The following is a 15,385-nucleotide window of genomic DNA, read 5'->3' as shown; positions in this document are numbered from 1 at the left end:
CCAAAAAGTGATGCATTAAAGTTTATGACCAGAAGCATTCTCTAGTCTAGCATGATATCTTGCTCCTGGGTTCACTGCATTATTTTATAGTATCTGATTATAGTTGGTTTCACTTCTCTTCTACTCTTCTGTCTCTTACAATGTGACCAGATTGGAATAGGGCAGTGGACTTCTATATTGACTTGCAAGTGTACATGACCTGCTGTGGAGTGCCAGAGTCCATTTTTCCTTCATTTTCTATTTATTTGGTTCTGATAGTTTTTGTACATATTTTTTATATTATTTTATTTAAAATTTTGTATGCAGAAAGCCGCCGGATCTGGAGCTAGAAGGGTTATTTAAACGACACTTCACTACTGTAGAGTTCTTCCAAGGATCCATAATGAGTCCCATAGACCTGCAGCGTGTCAAGGTGAGTACCTTAGAAACAAGGGGTGATCAGGGTGCTGCTGCTGCCGCACACCCTCACCACCAGCCTCATCCTCTACGTACAGTCACTATGCTTACACCATGTCACGCTCAACAACAAAAAAAATACTACAATAATTATTCCATTAATGATCTATTATATTCACTGATTTTCTAATAGTTTATAAAACAATTTACATATTAGTAATTTGCTTTATGACCTTGTGATTTGCAACTTAAGTAAATGACAACATAACAAATTATTCAGACTCTTGAAAACAATGAGTGTGATTTGGATATTAGGACAAAATTGTTAGCTCACAGCAAACTGCTATGAACACAGTCATTGTAGGCATTACAATGGAATACTCCAACATGTGGAGGCTCTTTGCTTACATTCTTTGTGCCCATATCGCCTATACCACTCTACCAATTTTCTGTCTTGCACAATCATACTTCACATTATTTGTAGATAGAAATGTAAAGCACTGTATAGAAATCTTAGCCTACACATGTTCTGCCATTACTACAAAGACAACACCTATGCTATTCAAGACATTTTGCTTCAGTGTTGTAACAGCATCGTGTATTGACTGTATACTGCACACAAAATACTGATGGTGTCACCCATGTTAAGTGCCTACCTTTATCATCTTATATATATATATATATATATATATATATATATATATATATATATATATATATATATATATATATATATATATATATATATATATATATATATATATATATATATACAGTGGACCCTCGGACCTTGAACATAATTAATTCTAGAAGGCTGTTCCATGTCCGAATTGTTCCAAGCCTGCAACCGTTTTCCCCACAGGAAACAATGTAAATAATTTTAATCTGTTCCAAGACCCCAATTTTTAACTTAATTAAATAAGAATTGAACTATGTAAAATCAATATTATTTGCCTTTTGGTGGCAAGCTTCATGGCGAGTGTCACTTAACCAGGTATTAAGAATATACTGGATGGTGGCAGCACTACCATTAGCATAGTCAGTCAGTCCTTTGTAGATTGTTTGTTTCATGTCTGTTACAGCTTGTCACTACAGTAGTTCAGGAATATTTTTGTTAGTTATGAGATCAGTGTACTTGTATGAAATATTACTCAACTATCCTACCTGGTTAAGTGTGACTGGTTAAATGAAAAACTGTTCAAATGTCGTGTTCCCACCTGGGAATAAGAGCAAGGCCACACCACAGAATCAAAACAAAGTGAGGAACTGATGTTTACTTCCTGCCAGTGGTGTTAGCATCATCCGGATTTGGCCACCTTCGGATTGTTCAAAGTCCGAATTTTCTTCCAACTCCTAGGGTAAAAATTATTGAAATTTTTGTTCACAGTCCGAATTGTTCCAAATCTGAAGGACCACTGTGTGTATATATATATATATATATATATATATATATATATATATATATATATATATATATATATATATATATATATATATATATATATATATATATATATATGGAGAAAATTGAAATATCAACAGCAATACAAAACAATGCAAGAAGTCCACACTTCATCTTCAGCAGCTATATACATTTTTTTCTATCTTTCTCTATTTTAGATATACAAGAGTAATTAAAAAGATTTAACTTTCTCTCATAGTTTTAAAATGAGATATTTTCATGATATATGTTAGACTAGAAGAAGGGCTGACAAGGCTGTACATCAACAAAAGGGAAAACTGGACAAATGTAGACATGGAAACAGGACCACACATGTGTGCCTCAAGCCCAAGGTACCACAATTAGGTAAATCCATACATAACTGACAGTCACTTGCCAAGTTTTCAATAGTCTATATTCACAGCAATCCTTACAATTTCCTTATCCCCAAGTTTGTTAACCCTACTTTCCAGATGCCTGAAATATTTCTTCAGGAATGAAATTGATATTGATTGATCACTTAATGTATGTATGCCTTGCATACAAAAAATCTGAAGATAGGCAAAACCACAACCCTTTGGAAATAAGAGAGCCAAGAGATAGAGTTCTTACTACACAACCCTTTGGAAATAAGAGAGCCAAGAGATAGAGTTCTTACTGATGTTTTTTTAATAACATCCAGTTATCACAAAATGTAATCACACCACCCAGACATGAGCCATCGACATGGTGTGACCTGTGCTATGTTGTGTGGCTGGGAGGGCCGGCAGGGGCAGCACCTTCCTCGGTGGTCAGGGAGGGGTTGGAGAGGTTTAGGGGGTGAAGTACGTGCTTATACTTTTGTTCTGAGGCCACACCATGGGATCATGATGACCTGTTCTAGTCTTTGACATGTTTTGGAAGTAGGAGGGAAGATCCACATTACAAGCCTTGTTCCGAAGTTTGTCCAGTTGTAAGGAAAATTTTTTAGAAATATAATTTTGTAGTGATCACAAATTTTAGTATTATATGAAACATATGAATTGTGAAAATCTTATTGTTTAGAGAGCAAGAGTATAGAAAACTTATAAAGTATGAGATTAATGAATACAGCATGACATTCTTTGCTGAATTATTGAAATATTTTGTCTATAATGGAGCATTGATGGAGCCAAGTTTTATGTTTGGCAATAAGGTACATGATGCTTGCTGGTTGGCTATAAAGTCATGAAGTGTTATTTAACTTTTTTTTTTTTTTTTTTTTTTTTTTTTCCTGCTTTCATCATGATCCCTAAAAGTGCTCAGATAAAGTGTATGACCTCTGTATGGGCCCTTCAGAAGCAGTATTATCTCATCCTGGACATAATCCTGTGTCTGCGATCACCTGCCATTGTAGATTCTGAATTAAAAAGAAATCTGCTTGCAATTTTTGTTTTCTGTATCTTCTGTTTTGTCAAAAATTGTATGTCTATCCTCTGTTATTAATGTGTTTTTGACTGTCATAAAAATGTTTGATACGTCTTGCAGTCGTAACATGAATCCTGTTTGGCGATTATTGATGTCACTTGTGATCACATTTTCAAATACTAACCCTTGGGTCAGTAGGTTACCTGTTCATGTTACTTTCTCACTCACAGCTCAGCTTTGCAATGGAAGGTGATGGTAGCAGTTGATATAAATCACATTTGATGATGTAATTGTAAGTCATACCTCTGATCAGGAATCTCTCATCATGAGGAGGAATGACCAGATTGTGAGGCTGAGTCATATCTTAGTCAGGTGTGATTAAACAAGTGTTCACAGACACTGTAACATGCAACATTATATAATTTTAAACCCATGACTCAAAAATTCTCTTAATAGTTTTTTTCACATTGGAAAACCTGCTAAGATAAGATCTCCATGCCATGGCTGAGTAGTTACCACCTTCATGTTGACAACCTTTCTGGAGCGTTAAATCCAAAAACACCTGAGTGACTGGCACTTTATCATGGCCAGGCAGTCAAGTCAAGGCCAGAGAGTGTCACATGCTCCAGCTAGGTGTGCAGCCCATCAGATGTTTGTTGTTGTACTCATTGTGTGGATAAGCGTTATGTCACTGCGCATGGGTGTATTGGTTATACCTCACATGGAGCCTCATCTATGTATTCTTTTGTGGCACATTAATCAGCTGGCTTTGTGGTGCAGAAGTCTTTTGTGGTTGAGCAAATGAATATCTTCCTCAGTACTTTTGCTCTAAATTATCTTATTTACTGTGATTTGTATTTTTACAATTAATCAAAGAAAGTTTGCCTAGTAGGCAAGGTAGACTTTTCTTTCTTTCTCATTTGAGGTACTCTGCCTACACAAGTCTTCAGAGAATCACTAAGCTTTGAGAGTTGATGTGTGACATGGATAGAGGTGTATTATTCATGAAGTAGATCCTCTTGTTTTATGGGCTACTACTACACCCCTCAATAGCCAAGATGTTATAATTTGTGTCATTTCATGTTGTAGCTGCTCCACTGTGTAACTTTCAGGCACTAAATGCCTTAGGTAATTTGTAATGTTCCTATTATCCTCTTATGATAAATCTAGGAAAACAAGCTTGATGTTAATAATGCTTAAGGCTATTGATGTCTGGGATTGCCACTTTGCCACTCTGTATCATTACTGTCAGCCAGTAATATACTATTTACTCTACTAATATGGTACTGCTCATCACTCTGCCCCACTGCTGTGCTGCTCCCTAGGTTGTCTAGCAAAGCATTAGTAGGTCCATTATGGATTGTATTGACCTCAAGATGCATCATGTCCAAAATTTATTCTAATAATTAAATTGTTGCAGACATTTATAAGTGAATGAAAACATTAAATTTGGGCTTCTAGTAAATAGCAATAATCTTTGGGTAAGACTGAGCATTCAGGTGACTGCCATTAAAAATTGGCCCTATTTAGCATTATGTCAAGTGAACTTTTATGAAGTGGCATTTATTGGACAGTTTTTCTCCTAGGATTTTGTAGCATTTGGCCAATCTCCTTATCTAATTATACATGGTAAAGATTTTTTATTTGAGCACTGGATTAGATTGGCACAAAGTATTGGAAGGAGCAGGAAATTATGGCCTGATGTAATTTGCAAATTGGCCTTTTCTTCATAACTTGACACAAATTTTCCAGGCCTTGAAATTTCACAAGCCAATGTGGTAAAAATTTAAAGTTTAAATAAAATGCAATATGAATTGATTCACAAATAATCACATAATTCTAAAGCTTTAAAAGGCTATTTAGACAACAGTACTGCAAGTCATGAGGGTTGTAATTCAGCCAAATATAACATTATCACTTAGAAATTCATTCAAGATGGGGGGATTAATCTCATGTAGAATTTTTTCTTTTTTGAATAGTGATGGTATTTTTACATAATAGTTGCAGAGACACCAAAAATGATAATTTATATGAGTTCTACAGAAATGTATGCATGTAGTTAAGGAGTAGGTAAGATGAAGCATTACTTGGGGTGATAGTCAAAGTCCAGGAGGTGATAATGTAGTGACAATCTATAAGTGAAGTTAAGTCATGCGGCACAACTCTCCACTGTTGATGAGGCCGAGCGACAGGAGGGGGAGATGCTCGGGTCATCTGCTGCAAGTAGTTTGGATTAGGACTTTAAGTAGACCAGGTGGCAACACCTGGAGACCTCTTGCTTTACCCTGAGAGGTGCAGTATGAAGGGTAAGTGGGAACAGCAGAGATCACTTCAGCCTTCTGCATGGTACCCTTGCTTGTGCTTGTTGCATTGCTCTTTTGCCAGTGTATGAATGTTAAAACTGACCATCCTCTATCCTTACTAAAAGCATGCCCACCTTCCATGTCTCTATCATATTTAGCCTTATGTATAGAATATTTTATGTATAATTTATACATTTATCACAATACTTAGTTGATTTTATTTAAGTGCTATTATATTATATTATATTATATTATATTATATTATATATATATAAGGCAAGGCTGCCACTCAAAATTTTCATTTCTCCCTACCACTTGCGCGCATTTCCTCCTACTTTCACCTACCACTCTTGCACATTTTCCCCTATTTTCACCTACGCCAATCCCAAAATTCCTTTTTGTACATGCATATATTATTGTTTGAAAATAAACGTATTTATACTTTTTGCAGTTTTATTCCTTTACTACAAAAGAAATAAAAAAAAACTGTAGTATCGAAAAATTTACTTTTTTCGGTATATTATCATGTCAGATTGGACGATGTACGCGGCAACAAGCGATCGACTCTCGACCTAATGGAGCGCCTCGCCACATTGCACCATAATCCCACATGTTGCGTCATATATATATATATATATATATATATATATATATATATATATATATATATATATATATATATATATATATATATATATATATATATATATATATATATATATATATATATATATAATCCATATTTCATAAACTGTGATGGGTGTCCAGACAAATATTTAGTGTTTGAAATAAAAAAAAAAAAAAAACATTCCCCTACATATTGTCAATAAACTCTCTAGTTTCCCTTGCAAATTGCTATTTTCTCCGTAGGCATCCCCTACCCCAGCCTACATTAGGCTAAAATCACCTACTGTAGGAACGTCGATTTCGAGTCAGTCGGTATGAGTGGCAGCCTTGCTTGTTCTATGATGTTGTCTATTACACACAAAAAAATTGTATAAGATTGTCAAAATTATGTATTTCTTATTTTAGAGAAGTAAGATATATTCAATCTCAGTTTAATATATGAAAGCATAATTTTTCCAGTACTTTTAAGTGCACTACATACTTGTTAAGCTAAAGTTTGTCTGGCTATACATTGGGTGTCAGGCTTCTTGGAGGCAGTGGTTGAATGAGAAAGTTTACTGGATTGCATGTGTGATATGACAGGTCCATGAAGCTGATGCGTGCCTTGTCTTGGCCAATAAGTACTGCCAGGACCCTGATGCCGAGGATGCGGCAAACATCATGCGTGTCATTTCCATCAAGAATTACTCGGATGACATTAGAGTAATCATTCAGCTTATGCAGTATCACAATAAGGTGAGCAACAATATTGCCATGGTAGTATTTTTTTATTGCCTTTGTGGTGTTTAGCTGTGATTTAGACAAGATTTAAAGTGACAAAACATTCATAATCATGTATTGTTACAAATAACATTCAGATTTCTCAATTGAGTAAAAGTGTGCTCCTAGATAGACCTCTCAAAAATAAGAGTATACAATGTAATACATTGGGATGGAGGAGTGGATTCAGTTAGTTGCGGTTGATTCTTTGACTTGTGCACTAATGAGGTTATGTTTCCAGGCTTACCTGTTAAACATTCCCTCATGGGACTGGAAGCGAGGAGATGATGTGATCTGTTTAGCTGAGCTCAAGCTTGGCTTTATTGCACAGTCATGTCTAGCTCCAGGCTTCTCCACCATGATGGCCAACCTCTTTGCCATGAGGTCTTATAAAACTGTAAGTAACTATTTGGTATTCATGCCTTGATTTATTTTCAGCAGAAAATTATTTTGTTTAAAAGAACTTTTATAAAAATTTTCATCAATTTCATTGAAGGAAAATTCTTTCAAGAAAAATGGGCAGTAGTTCCATATGAAAAATAGAAATAATAATATTACACCAGAGACAAACAAAAGTAGTGGGTCTCTATCTTCAAAATTTACTTGTTTATAAGGAATACACTTGAGAATAAATATGATCAGGCTGGTAAAACAGAAAAGATCTTGATTAAAGTACATTACTATTATTTGTTAATTTTATTACAGTGGAAGCTCGGTTGACGAACTTAATTGATTCCTGAAGGTCATTCTTGAACTGAAATATTAGTGAACCAAAACCATTTTTCCCATAAGAATCAATGTAAAATAGACAAATCAGTTCCTGGACTCCAGGGCTGCATTTGAGAGAGCAACTTGAAACACACTCTGCAGTCCCTGCAGCATGTATCCTGCCTGTATCAAATACTTTTGTGCCCCTCTTTGCTGGAATAAACAAAGGATGATCATTGCTATAGTAATGGCGTCTAACCAACAGCAAGAAGGCATATGTTGATCTTCTTGACAACGTTTATCATGCATCACTAGCTGTCCTGAGACGAGGTGCCTCTGTGCCGCAATCAGCAGTGATGACAAATGTAGCGGGCCCAAACAAACATCTTGTAGAATTCTGTGGCACGTGAGACTTGCCGTACCAGCAAAGCATCTTGGAAATAATATTTTTTCTTATGTTCCACATTTGTAATAAAGTTCTGATTTTCTGCTTCTTTGTATGTATTGAACAGTACATACTATTATTTTCAAGATGCTTTGCTGGTATGGCTTTCTAAATTTTTATTGTACACCTAACCCTCCATTATCGTGTTTAGGTGGCGCACTTACGAAAATCTGCAAAATTCAGTTTTAGCGCATCTGGAAAGTTGTTATCGCACACCCGTAATAGTAGTAGTAGTAGTAGTAGTAGTAGTAATAGTAGTAGTACTCATATTCCAACCACACACCAACGAATGTTTAGATGGGAGGTGGAGGAGGAGGAAGAGGAAGAGGTGGAGAGGGAGAAAGATGATGATCATGAGGAGGAGGAGGAGCCAGCAGCCAATCATCGCTGTGTATTCACGTCATGTGATTTGAATAAGGGAACTGATTGGTTCCGGTCACTCTGCTCACCACCACCACCACCACCATCCCTCAGTCTCACATGTGGTATTCTGTTATTCAGAACTGGTTTTCATTCATTTCAGATTGTCAAATGTTAATAAGCTACTCCAGTATTAATCAAAGTAAATTTAGGGTAACAGGAAATTTTTTTAGGAACATTTTTGGGTTGAGGCACCAATTTATTTATTTCCTATTTATTCTTCACTTCCGTTATCATATTTTCCGCTATCGCACGTTTTTTAGGCACCAATTTCGCACGATAACGAAGGGTTAAGAGTAATATATTTTGGCTTCTTAACACTACTGTCACTAACACATTTCACTATCTTGGGAGGCATAATGAGGTTAATGAAAAAAAAAAAAAAGAGAGAGAGCAGTGCTACAGGAAACACTGTTTACAGTGTGTTGTTACCATGAGAAGTTGAGAACAACTGATGCTCTATGCAGTGCCATCTTGTGCCAAAGCTTGCAACTCTGTGGATCAAGACAAAATTGTTGAAAAATTTGGTTCATCAACCGATTTGCTCTTACATAGGGCATTCATGAGCTGAGGTTCTACTGTATTATTATTACTATTATTATTATTATTATTATCATTATTATTATTATTATTATTATTATTATTATTATTATTATTATTATTTTTATTATTAGAATTATTATTATTTTTATGATTACTGTTATCATTATTATTTGTTAGTTGTTATTTTGCTATGTTATGTGGTAGTCAGCAGACATGTTGCCTTGGCAAGACCATTATCAGCAAGGTTCTGGGATGGAGATGTATACAGAAACTCTGAGCCCAGCATTTGTGGATCTTGAATTCTGGGAAACATCGTCGTAAGTAATATACAAGATAATGTGCAAGCAGTGTGCCCAATGTGTCTTTGGACCAGTCTGCATCACTGGCTCATTATGAAAACTAATCCATTTTGTTGTCTTGCAATTGAGTGACAACAAATCTTCTGAAAGGTGATTTATGTTGCACTTAATGATAATCTTTGAGTTGGCAAGCATATGCTCAAGCTGCAGTGACCTAATTTGTGAATTATGGTACGCAGTATTCATCAGCAATATGCATACATACTAATGTGCAGTGAGGTTGGTGCTACTAATGACAGATTGCATTTAAACAAATCAAGAATGCAGTAATTTATCTTGCTGTGTGAAAGTAATTGAAAATTAGTGATATTTGGTATATCAGAGAATTTTCTGTATAGAAGAGCTGTCTCCCATTCAAAATTGATTCATCTACTACTGATAAATGATTTCCTTCAAAATTGTAATTTTCAGTGCAGTACTTGATCTTTTGTCAGGCAGGTCTTATAATTTTTCTATAGTACTAAGAAATTATTATATATGCTTTATCTGCTCTCTCTATATAGAAAATACTCCATTACACCAAAATAAATGTGGAAGTACAGCATGTGTATGTGTTGTTTGCAATGAGCAAGTTATTTAGGACACTTGCTGTGTCTTCCTCAGTCTCCAGACACGCAGGCGTGGCAGAACGACTACCTCTGCGGAACTGGGTGTGAAATGTACACAGAAACTCTCTCCCCAAGTTTTGTCAGCATGACATTTCCTCAGGCATCAGAGTAAGTGCCAGGAAATGGTAGGAAGAAGCAGTGAAATAATTGTTTCTACTCATCTTTATTCATTGTAGTTATTTTGCTTAACCACTCCTACAACTGGAATAAAGTAGTAATGACATGTAACTTTAAAGATACTCTTAAATAGAATAATGAATCTGTGCCTTCAGTTTTCTACATGTATTGAACTGGTTTCATGTTACAAAACTATGCCAGAAACAAATATTATGCTACATACTGTACTATATTTCCTTCAAGGTGAGTAGAGACGATTCAAGCATGAAGGCAGAAGGGAGTAAGAGGGATGTTTGTCTTAATCATTAAGTTATTTTGCACATGTCTATATGAAGATTTACTATTTTCCACTAACTGAATAACAAACTGTTATGAATTAACACAAATTTTTGAGATGTACTTGTACATTGTTATGGGAAAGCATCCACCACATTCAAAGTAAGCTGAGTTTGAATTTATTGGTGCTAGAATCAAACACTAATGAAGTTAAATGCATAATATCTGACATTAGTATTGTCTTCAGAGTAGCATTAATTCTTGTGCCTTTTGCAGACTTTGTTTCTCAAAGCTCAAGTTATTACTGCTTGCTATTGAAGTGAAAAATGAAGAGGGTACAGACAGTAAGATTGCCATTAACCCAAAGGCAACCAAAATCCAGCCTAATACTCAAGGTTTCTTCATTGCTCAGTCTGCTGATGAAGTCAAAAGGTGGGTTTTCATTTGTCAAGATCTTTCACATGAATAACTTTAGAACTTTTGTCATGATATTCCTTTGGCCTCAGTTTCTTTAAATATGTGTGTGTGTGTGTGTGTGTGTGTGTGTGTGTGTGTGTGTGTGTGTATATATATATATATATATATATATATATATATATATATATATATATATATATATATATATATATATATATATATATATATATATATATATATATATATATATATATATATATATATATATATATATATATATATATATATATATATATATATATATATATATATATATATATATATATATATATATATATATATATATATATATATATATATATATATATAAAAGTATTACTAAGTTTAATTGCAAAATATTCATAAGTTGAAATTGTGTTTTCAAATACCAGACATAATGGGTTCACTTTATGTTGAACATGATAATAAGTTCCCTCTACAGTCAGGATGTAGTGAGTGCTCTTCATATTCAGCATAATCAGTTCCCTTTACAGTCAACCTAGTGAGCTTTCCTGTGAGTTATCCTTAGTGTAGTGCAGATGACACTGTTTTGTGCCCCTCACTTGACCACCTCAGGGCATGGTACTACTGCAAAGCGTGCCATGAAGACATTAGGGACGAGACTCTCATCAAGAAGTGCAAATGTAAAAACTGTAAGTATCCTTGTCTTTTAGTTCTGAATTATTTAAAGTTGAAGTGTTTATTTGATAAAAAGAAAGGCAGCCTAGATGCTGTTTGGTTAACTGATCTTGGTTTTCCTATTCATAACTGATAAGCTCTCTGCCAATATGGATGGTGGATGAAGATTTCAGTTTCCTTAATGTTAAAATAAATCAATATATTAATCCTATTAATGCAAATTTATAACCAAGTATTTTCACTTTTACACCATTCCACTTCAACATGAATTTTACTTATTTCATATATATATATATATATATATATATATATATATATATATATATATATATATATATATATATATATATATATATATATATATATATATATTTAGTATTTTTATTTTTATTTATTTAATTTTTTTTTCATCTCAGTTAAGTATTGTTTTATTGTGTACCTTATTTCAAACTTATAATCATATGCATTTCTTACAATGATTTTTATAATGTTTTGTTGGATTTAAAGTGAAGAGTACTTCCATGATCATTATTATTAGGTATACTGAGTACATTAGGTAACCTCATGTTGGAGAAACATTTACCTCATGAGAGAGAGAGAGAGAGAGAGAGAGAGAGAGAGAGAGAGAGAGAGAGAGAGAAAGGTGATGCATTCATTCATTTATCTCCATATACTGATTTGAAAAAAATGATCATTTACTAAAATAGATATTATTCAGTAAAAGATATATTAATGATATGATCTTCAGTAGCTGGTTAAGGAAAGAAAGAAAAATTATTGTGCTTGACTCTGAGGTGTCAAGGAAATTTTCTCTCAACAGTTCTGAATAAAGTAGATAAAAAGAATCAGTATAATGATACAAAATGGTACTTGTAGAATTGAGAATGTTGATTTTATAGCTTTAACAATTTTTGGGTGGAAAGGATTGGGGCTTAGAGGACATAGTGTTCAAATATCAAGATTTTGCTAATGATGCTGGTTCAGCATTGTATCCTGTGGAACTGGAGGAGTATTGGGATTGGCATAACAGCTTGAGGTTTCTTGCCAGATGTTAGCAAGAGATGTGCCACCTAACATTTTCAGAAGGTTTGACTATTTAGTCACTAATTTGATTTAATATTCTTTATCAAATTATTGATTTATTATTTGGTAATTCTTGGTTCTTGTAAAAATAATGTTACAAGTGTTTAAATTTTCATTTCTTATTTGTTACCAAACTTTCTTTAAGGAAGGGGGATTATTTAGCATCTTTTCTTGGATGCCATCCTGTTTGCATTGAAAAGATATATTTGTGTGAAAATAGAAAGGTTTGAATAGAGAGGTGAGAGAAAGCTCTGGAGAGAAGGAATGTGGGGAAGCTCATTACAGCCATTGATAAGAGGGAGAATTTCAAACTTGGAAGTAAAAAGTGAAGCTTCAGGACAACTAAATAGTTTTGCAGTATTGTGTGCAAGTAAGACATGGATGTTTGTAAGAGAACAAAAAGAAGGCAGTTGAAGATTTTTATGAATATTTAAGTAAGTGACTGAAATATTTTGCAGGTGAAAAGGGAGAGACAGGATACTTAAGCAAACATGAAAATTGAAGAGTAGTAAAATAAAAAGAGGCAGTAAAGATTAATTGAATGTTATGAAAGGTAGATGAATGCAGGATGACAACTGAGATGGATGTATTTTAAAGAGGATATTGGAAGAGGAAGTAAGTATTGTGAATTTTCAAATATAAATTTGAGTGATGATAATCTAGATGTAGGAAGATTCCTGATTTTGATGGAATTGAAGTAGAGGTAATGAAAAGTAAAATAAAGGTTGCAGTTTACTGAAGCCATGTCTTAAGTAGGATTATCTTGAAAGGAGGAAGAGCTTGGAGACTGAACAGAATGTGATCTGCTCAACAGGAATAAAGAAATATAAATTATGTAATAGGACAACTATAAAGGACCATGTTCAGAGAAAATATGCAAGATAGCATCCAAGAAAAGTAGGAAAGAAATCAATCCAAAGAAAAGTTTAAAGGTTGAGTGAATACCAGAGAGATAGACAGAATGGATAAACAAATGGCTGGAAATTATATGAATTTAATCAGGGACAGAATGCAAGTATTGACATTCCTCTTCAGAAAGTGTTTGTATGCAATAGAAAATGTGAGAGAGAAAACTTGTAACACAGTACTCAAAATTATGAAAATAATACTTTTAAAAGACAATTTGATGTGCCATAGATTGAAGAAATTGGGGTTTGTCTTAAATATTTGCCATGTCACAACACAAAACATAAATTTGTTCACTACAGCTTATCTTTAATAACTTAAGATTTTTTTTTTTTTTTTTTTTCTCCTTATAAAAGGCATCAATGTGTTTAAGTATTTTCTGTATGATATATACATGATTGTGATTTTACATAATTTGAGACATATTCCAGCAAACAGCAAATACACCTTTCCTGTGTACATATGGTCTTCCTGATAAATGTGCATACTAATTACTGCTACTTCTTTTCAATGGATATGATCAATACTATTTACTTTTCTTCAAATTTTGCATGCAATATAACCACCCAAAGCTTCTGGTTTATAACTGCAGTATATTATGCATATATTGTGCTATACAATTTCACTATTGCTTACATCCATGACTGAACCCCTTTTCTAATTTTTCACAATTTACAAATGATTTTAGGGCTGATGAGGCGTGAAATTAAACTAATTATAAAAAATTTTATACGGCCATAGTGCAACAGTGATACTAGAGACACACTGGTTAGTAAAATCAATACCAGATGAGTTGATCAGTGAAAGTGATGTGTATACCCCTCCTCTTGATATTCAACACCATAGGTATATCTAAATTTTCATGTTGCGTACCTCACTCAAATCTAAAGCAACAGCACTAGCAGCAGCATCACCATCAGCAGAAGCAGCAGCAGCAACAGTAGCAGGAGCGGCCACAGCACTTCAGTGTTACAAATGAAGTGTCAATTGTGTTATAGGCAAAACCCACAACCACCATTAAAAATACACCATTGTGCATCTATCACTGTAGTCATCACCTCACTTGTCACCATTTCACTGGCACTGTGCATATGGTAGTATGGTAGTCACTCAATCACATTGGTTCTTCATGCAGTATGACTGCATTGTTTATATTGATGCAGTTATGTTATTGGTCATTCAGTGTAAGGGTATTTCAGAATAGGATTTCACTCAGATGAAATAGACTTATTTAAAAGGACCAGCAGAACAATGTATAATGAATAACATTGTGATTGCGAGCTCAAATAAAGTAATAGATATTGGACGTCCAGTGTGTATGGACGAGAACAAATAGGTACTTTTTTGTCAACACCTTCCTCCCTCTAAGGATATTTTTTTTAGAATATATTTCAGAATTGATAAAGTGAGATGGTTGGTAGCAGATGGTTAGTTCAAGAGTTCACCTTTGTTTATGAAAAATAAGATTATAATAATGAAAGAATTTTTAATGAAATAAAGTAAAATAGATAGATACTAGTTAAATATACACCAACTCTCTTAATTCCGAAGCCTTGCCAGATTATATCTTTAATTTTGCTGGATCACCTGAGCTCAAACAGTGAATATAACTCAAAGACTCTGACCTGTCATGTAATTACTGTGTCAGTGCACACCACATTTGGTGTGAAATTGAGTACATTTGCTTTCAGACAACCACCATTTATTCATCTGGTACTACTCATAAATTCACATAAGTTTAACATTGTTCTGGTATCTCTACTACCATCTTGGCAAGTGTTACTGATGATAAGTAGGTTGATTTACGTTCACTTTACATATAGCAGTGGTGCTGCTAACTTATGTGTTCGTAGGGAAATAAGTTCAGTGTATTTAGTCCCTTCCAAGATTATTATTTATCATTGCTAAGCCTT

At 34.0% G+C, this 15,385-nt stretch overlaps 1 protein-coding gene across 1 annotated transcript in view; it reads left to right on the top strand.

Annotated features, from left to right (window-relative positions):
* The window catches only part of LOC123519683 (calcium-activated potassium channel slowpoke-like), a 253,402-nt gene that overhangs the window by 207,803 nt on the left and 30,214 nt on the right, over positions 1 to 15,385 (top strand). Inside the window, 6 exon segments of the mRNA XM_045281184.1 lie at positions 307 to 412; positions 6,736 to 6,888; positions 7,154 to 7,309; positions 9,991 to 10,103; positions 10,665 to 10,820; positions 11,421 to 11,497. Of these exon segments, the coding sequence (XP_045137119.1) occupies positions 307 to 412; positions 6,736 to 6,888; positions 7,154 to 7,309; positions 9,991 to 10,103; positions 10,665 to 10,820; positions 11,421 to 11,497 (761 nt within the window).

The sequence above is a fragment of the Portunus trituberculatus genome, chromosome 45, assembly GCF_017591435.1.
Source record: "Portunus trituberculatus isolate SZX2019 chromosome 45, ASM1759143v1, whole genome shotgun sequence".
Lineage (NCBI taxonomy): Eukaryota > Metazoa > Arthropoda > Malacostraca > Decapoda > Portunidae > Portunus > Portunus trituberculatus.
This window is presented reverse-complemented; position numbering and strand designations above follow the sequence as displayed.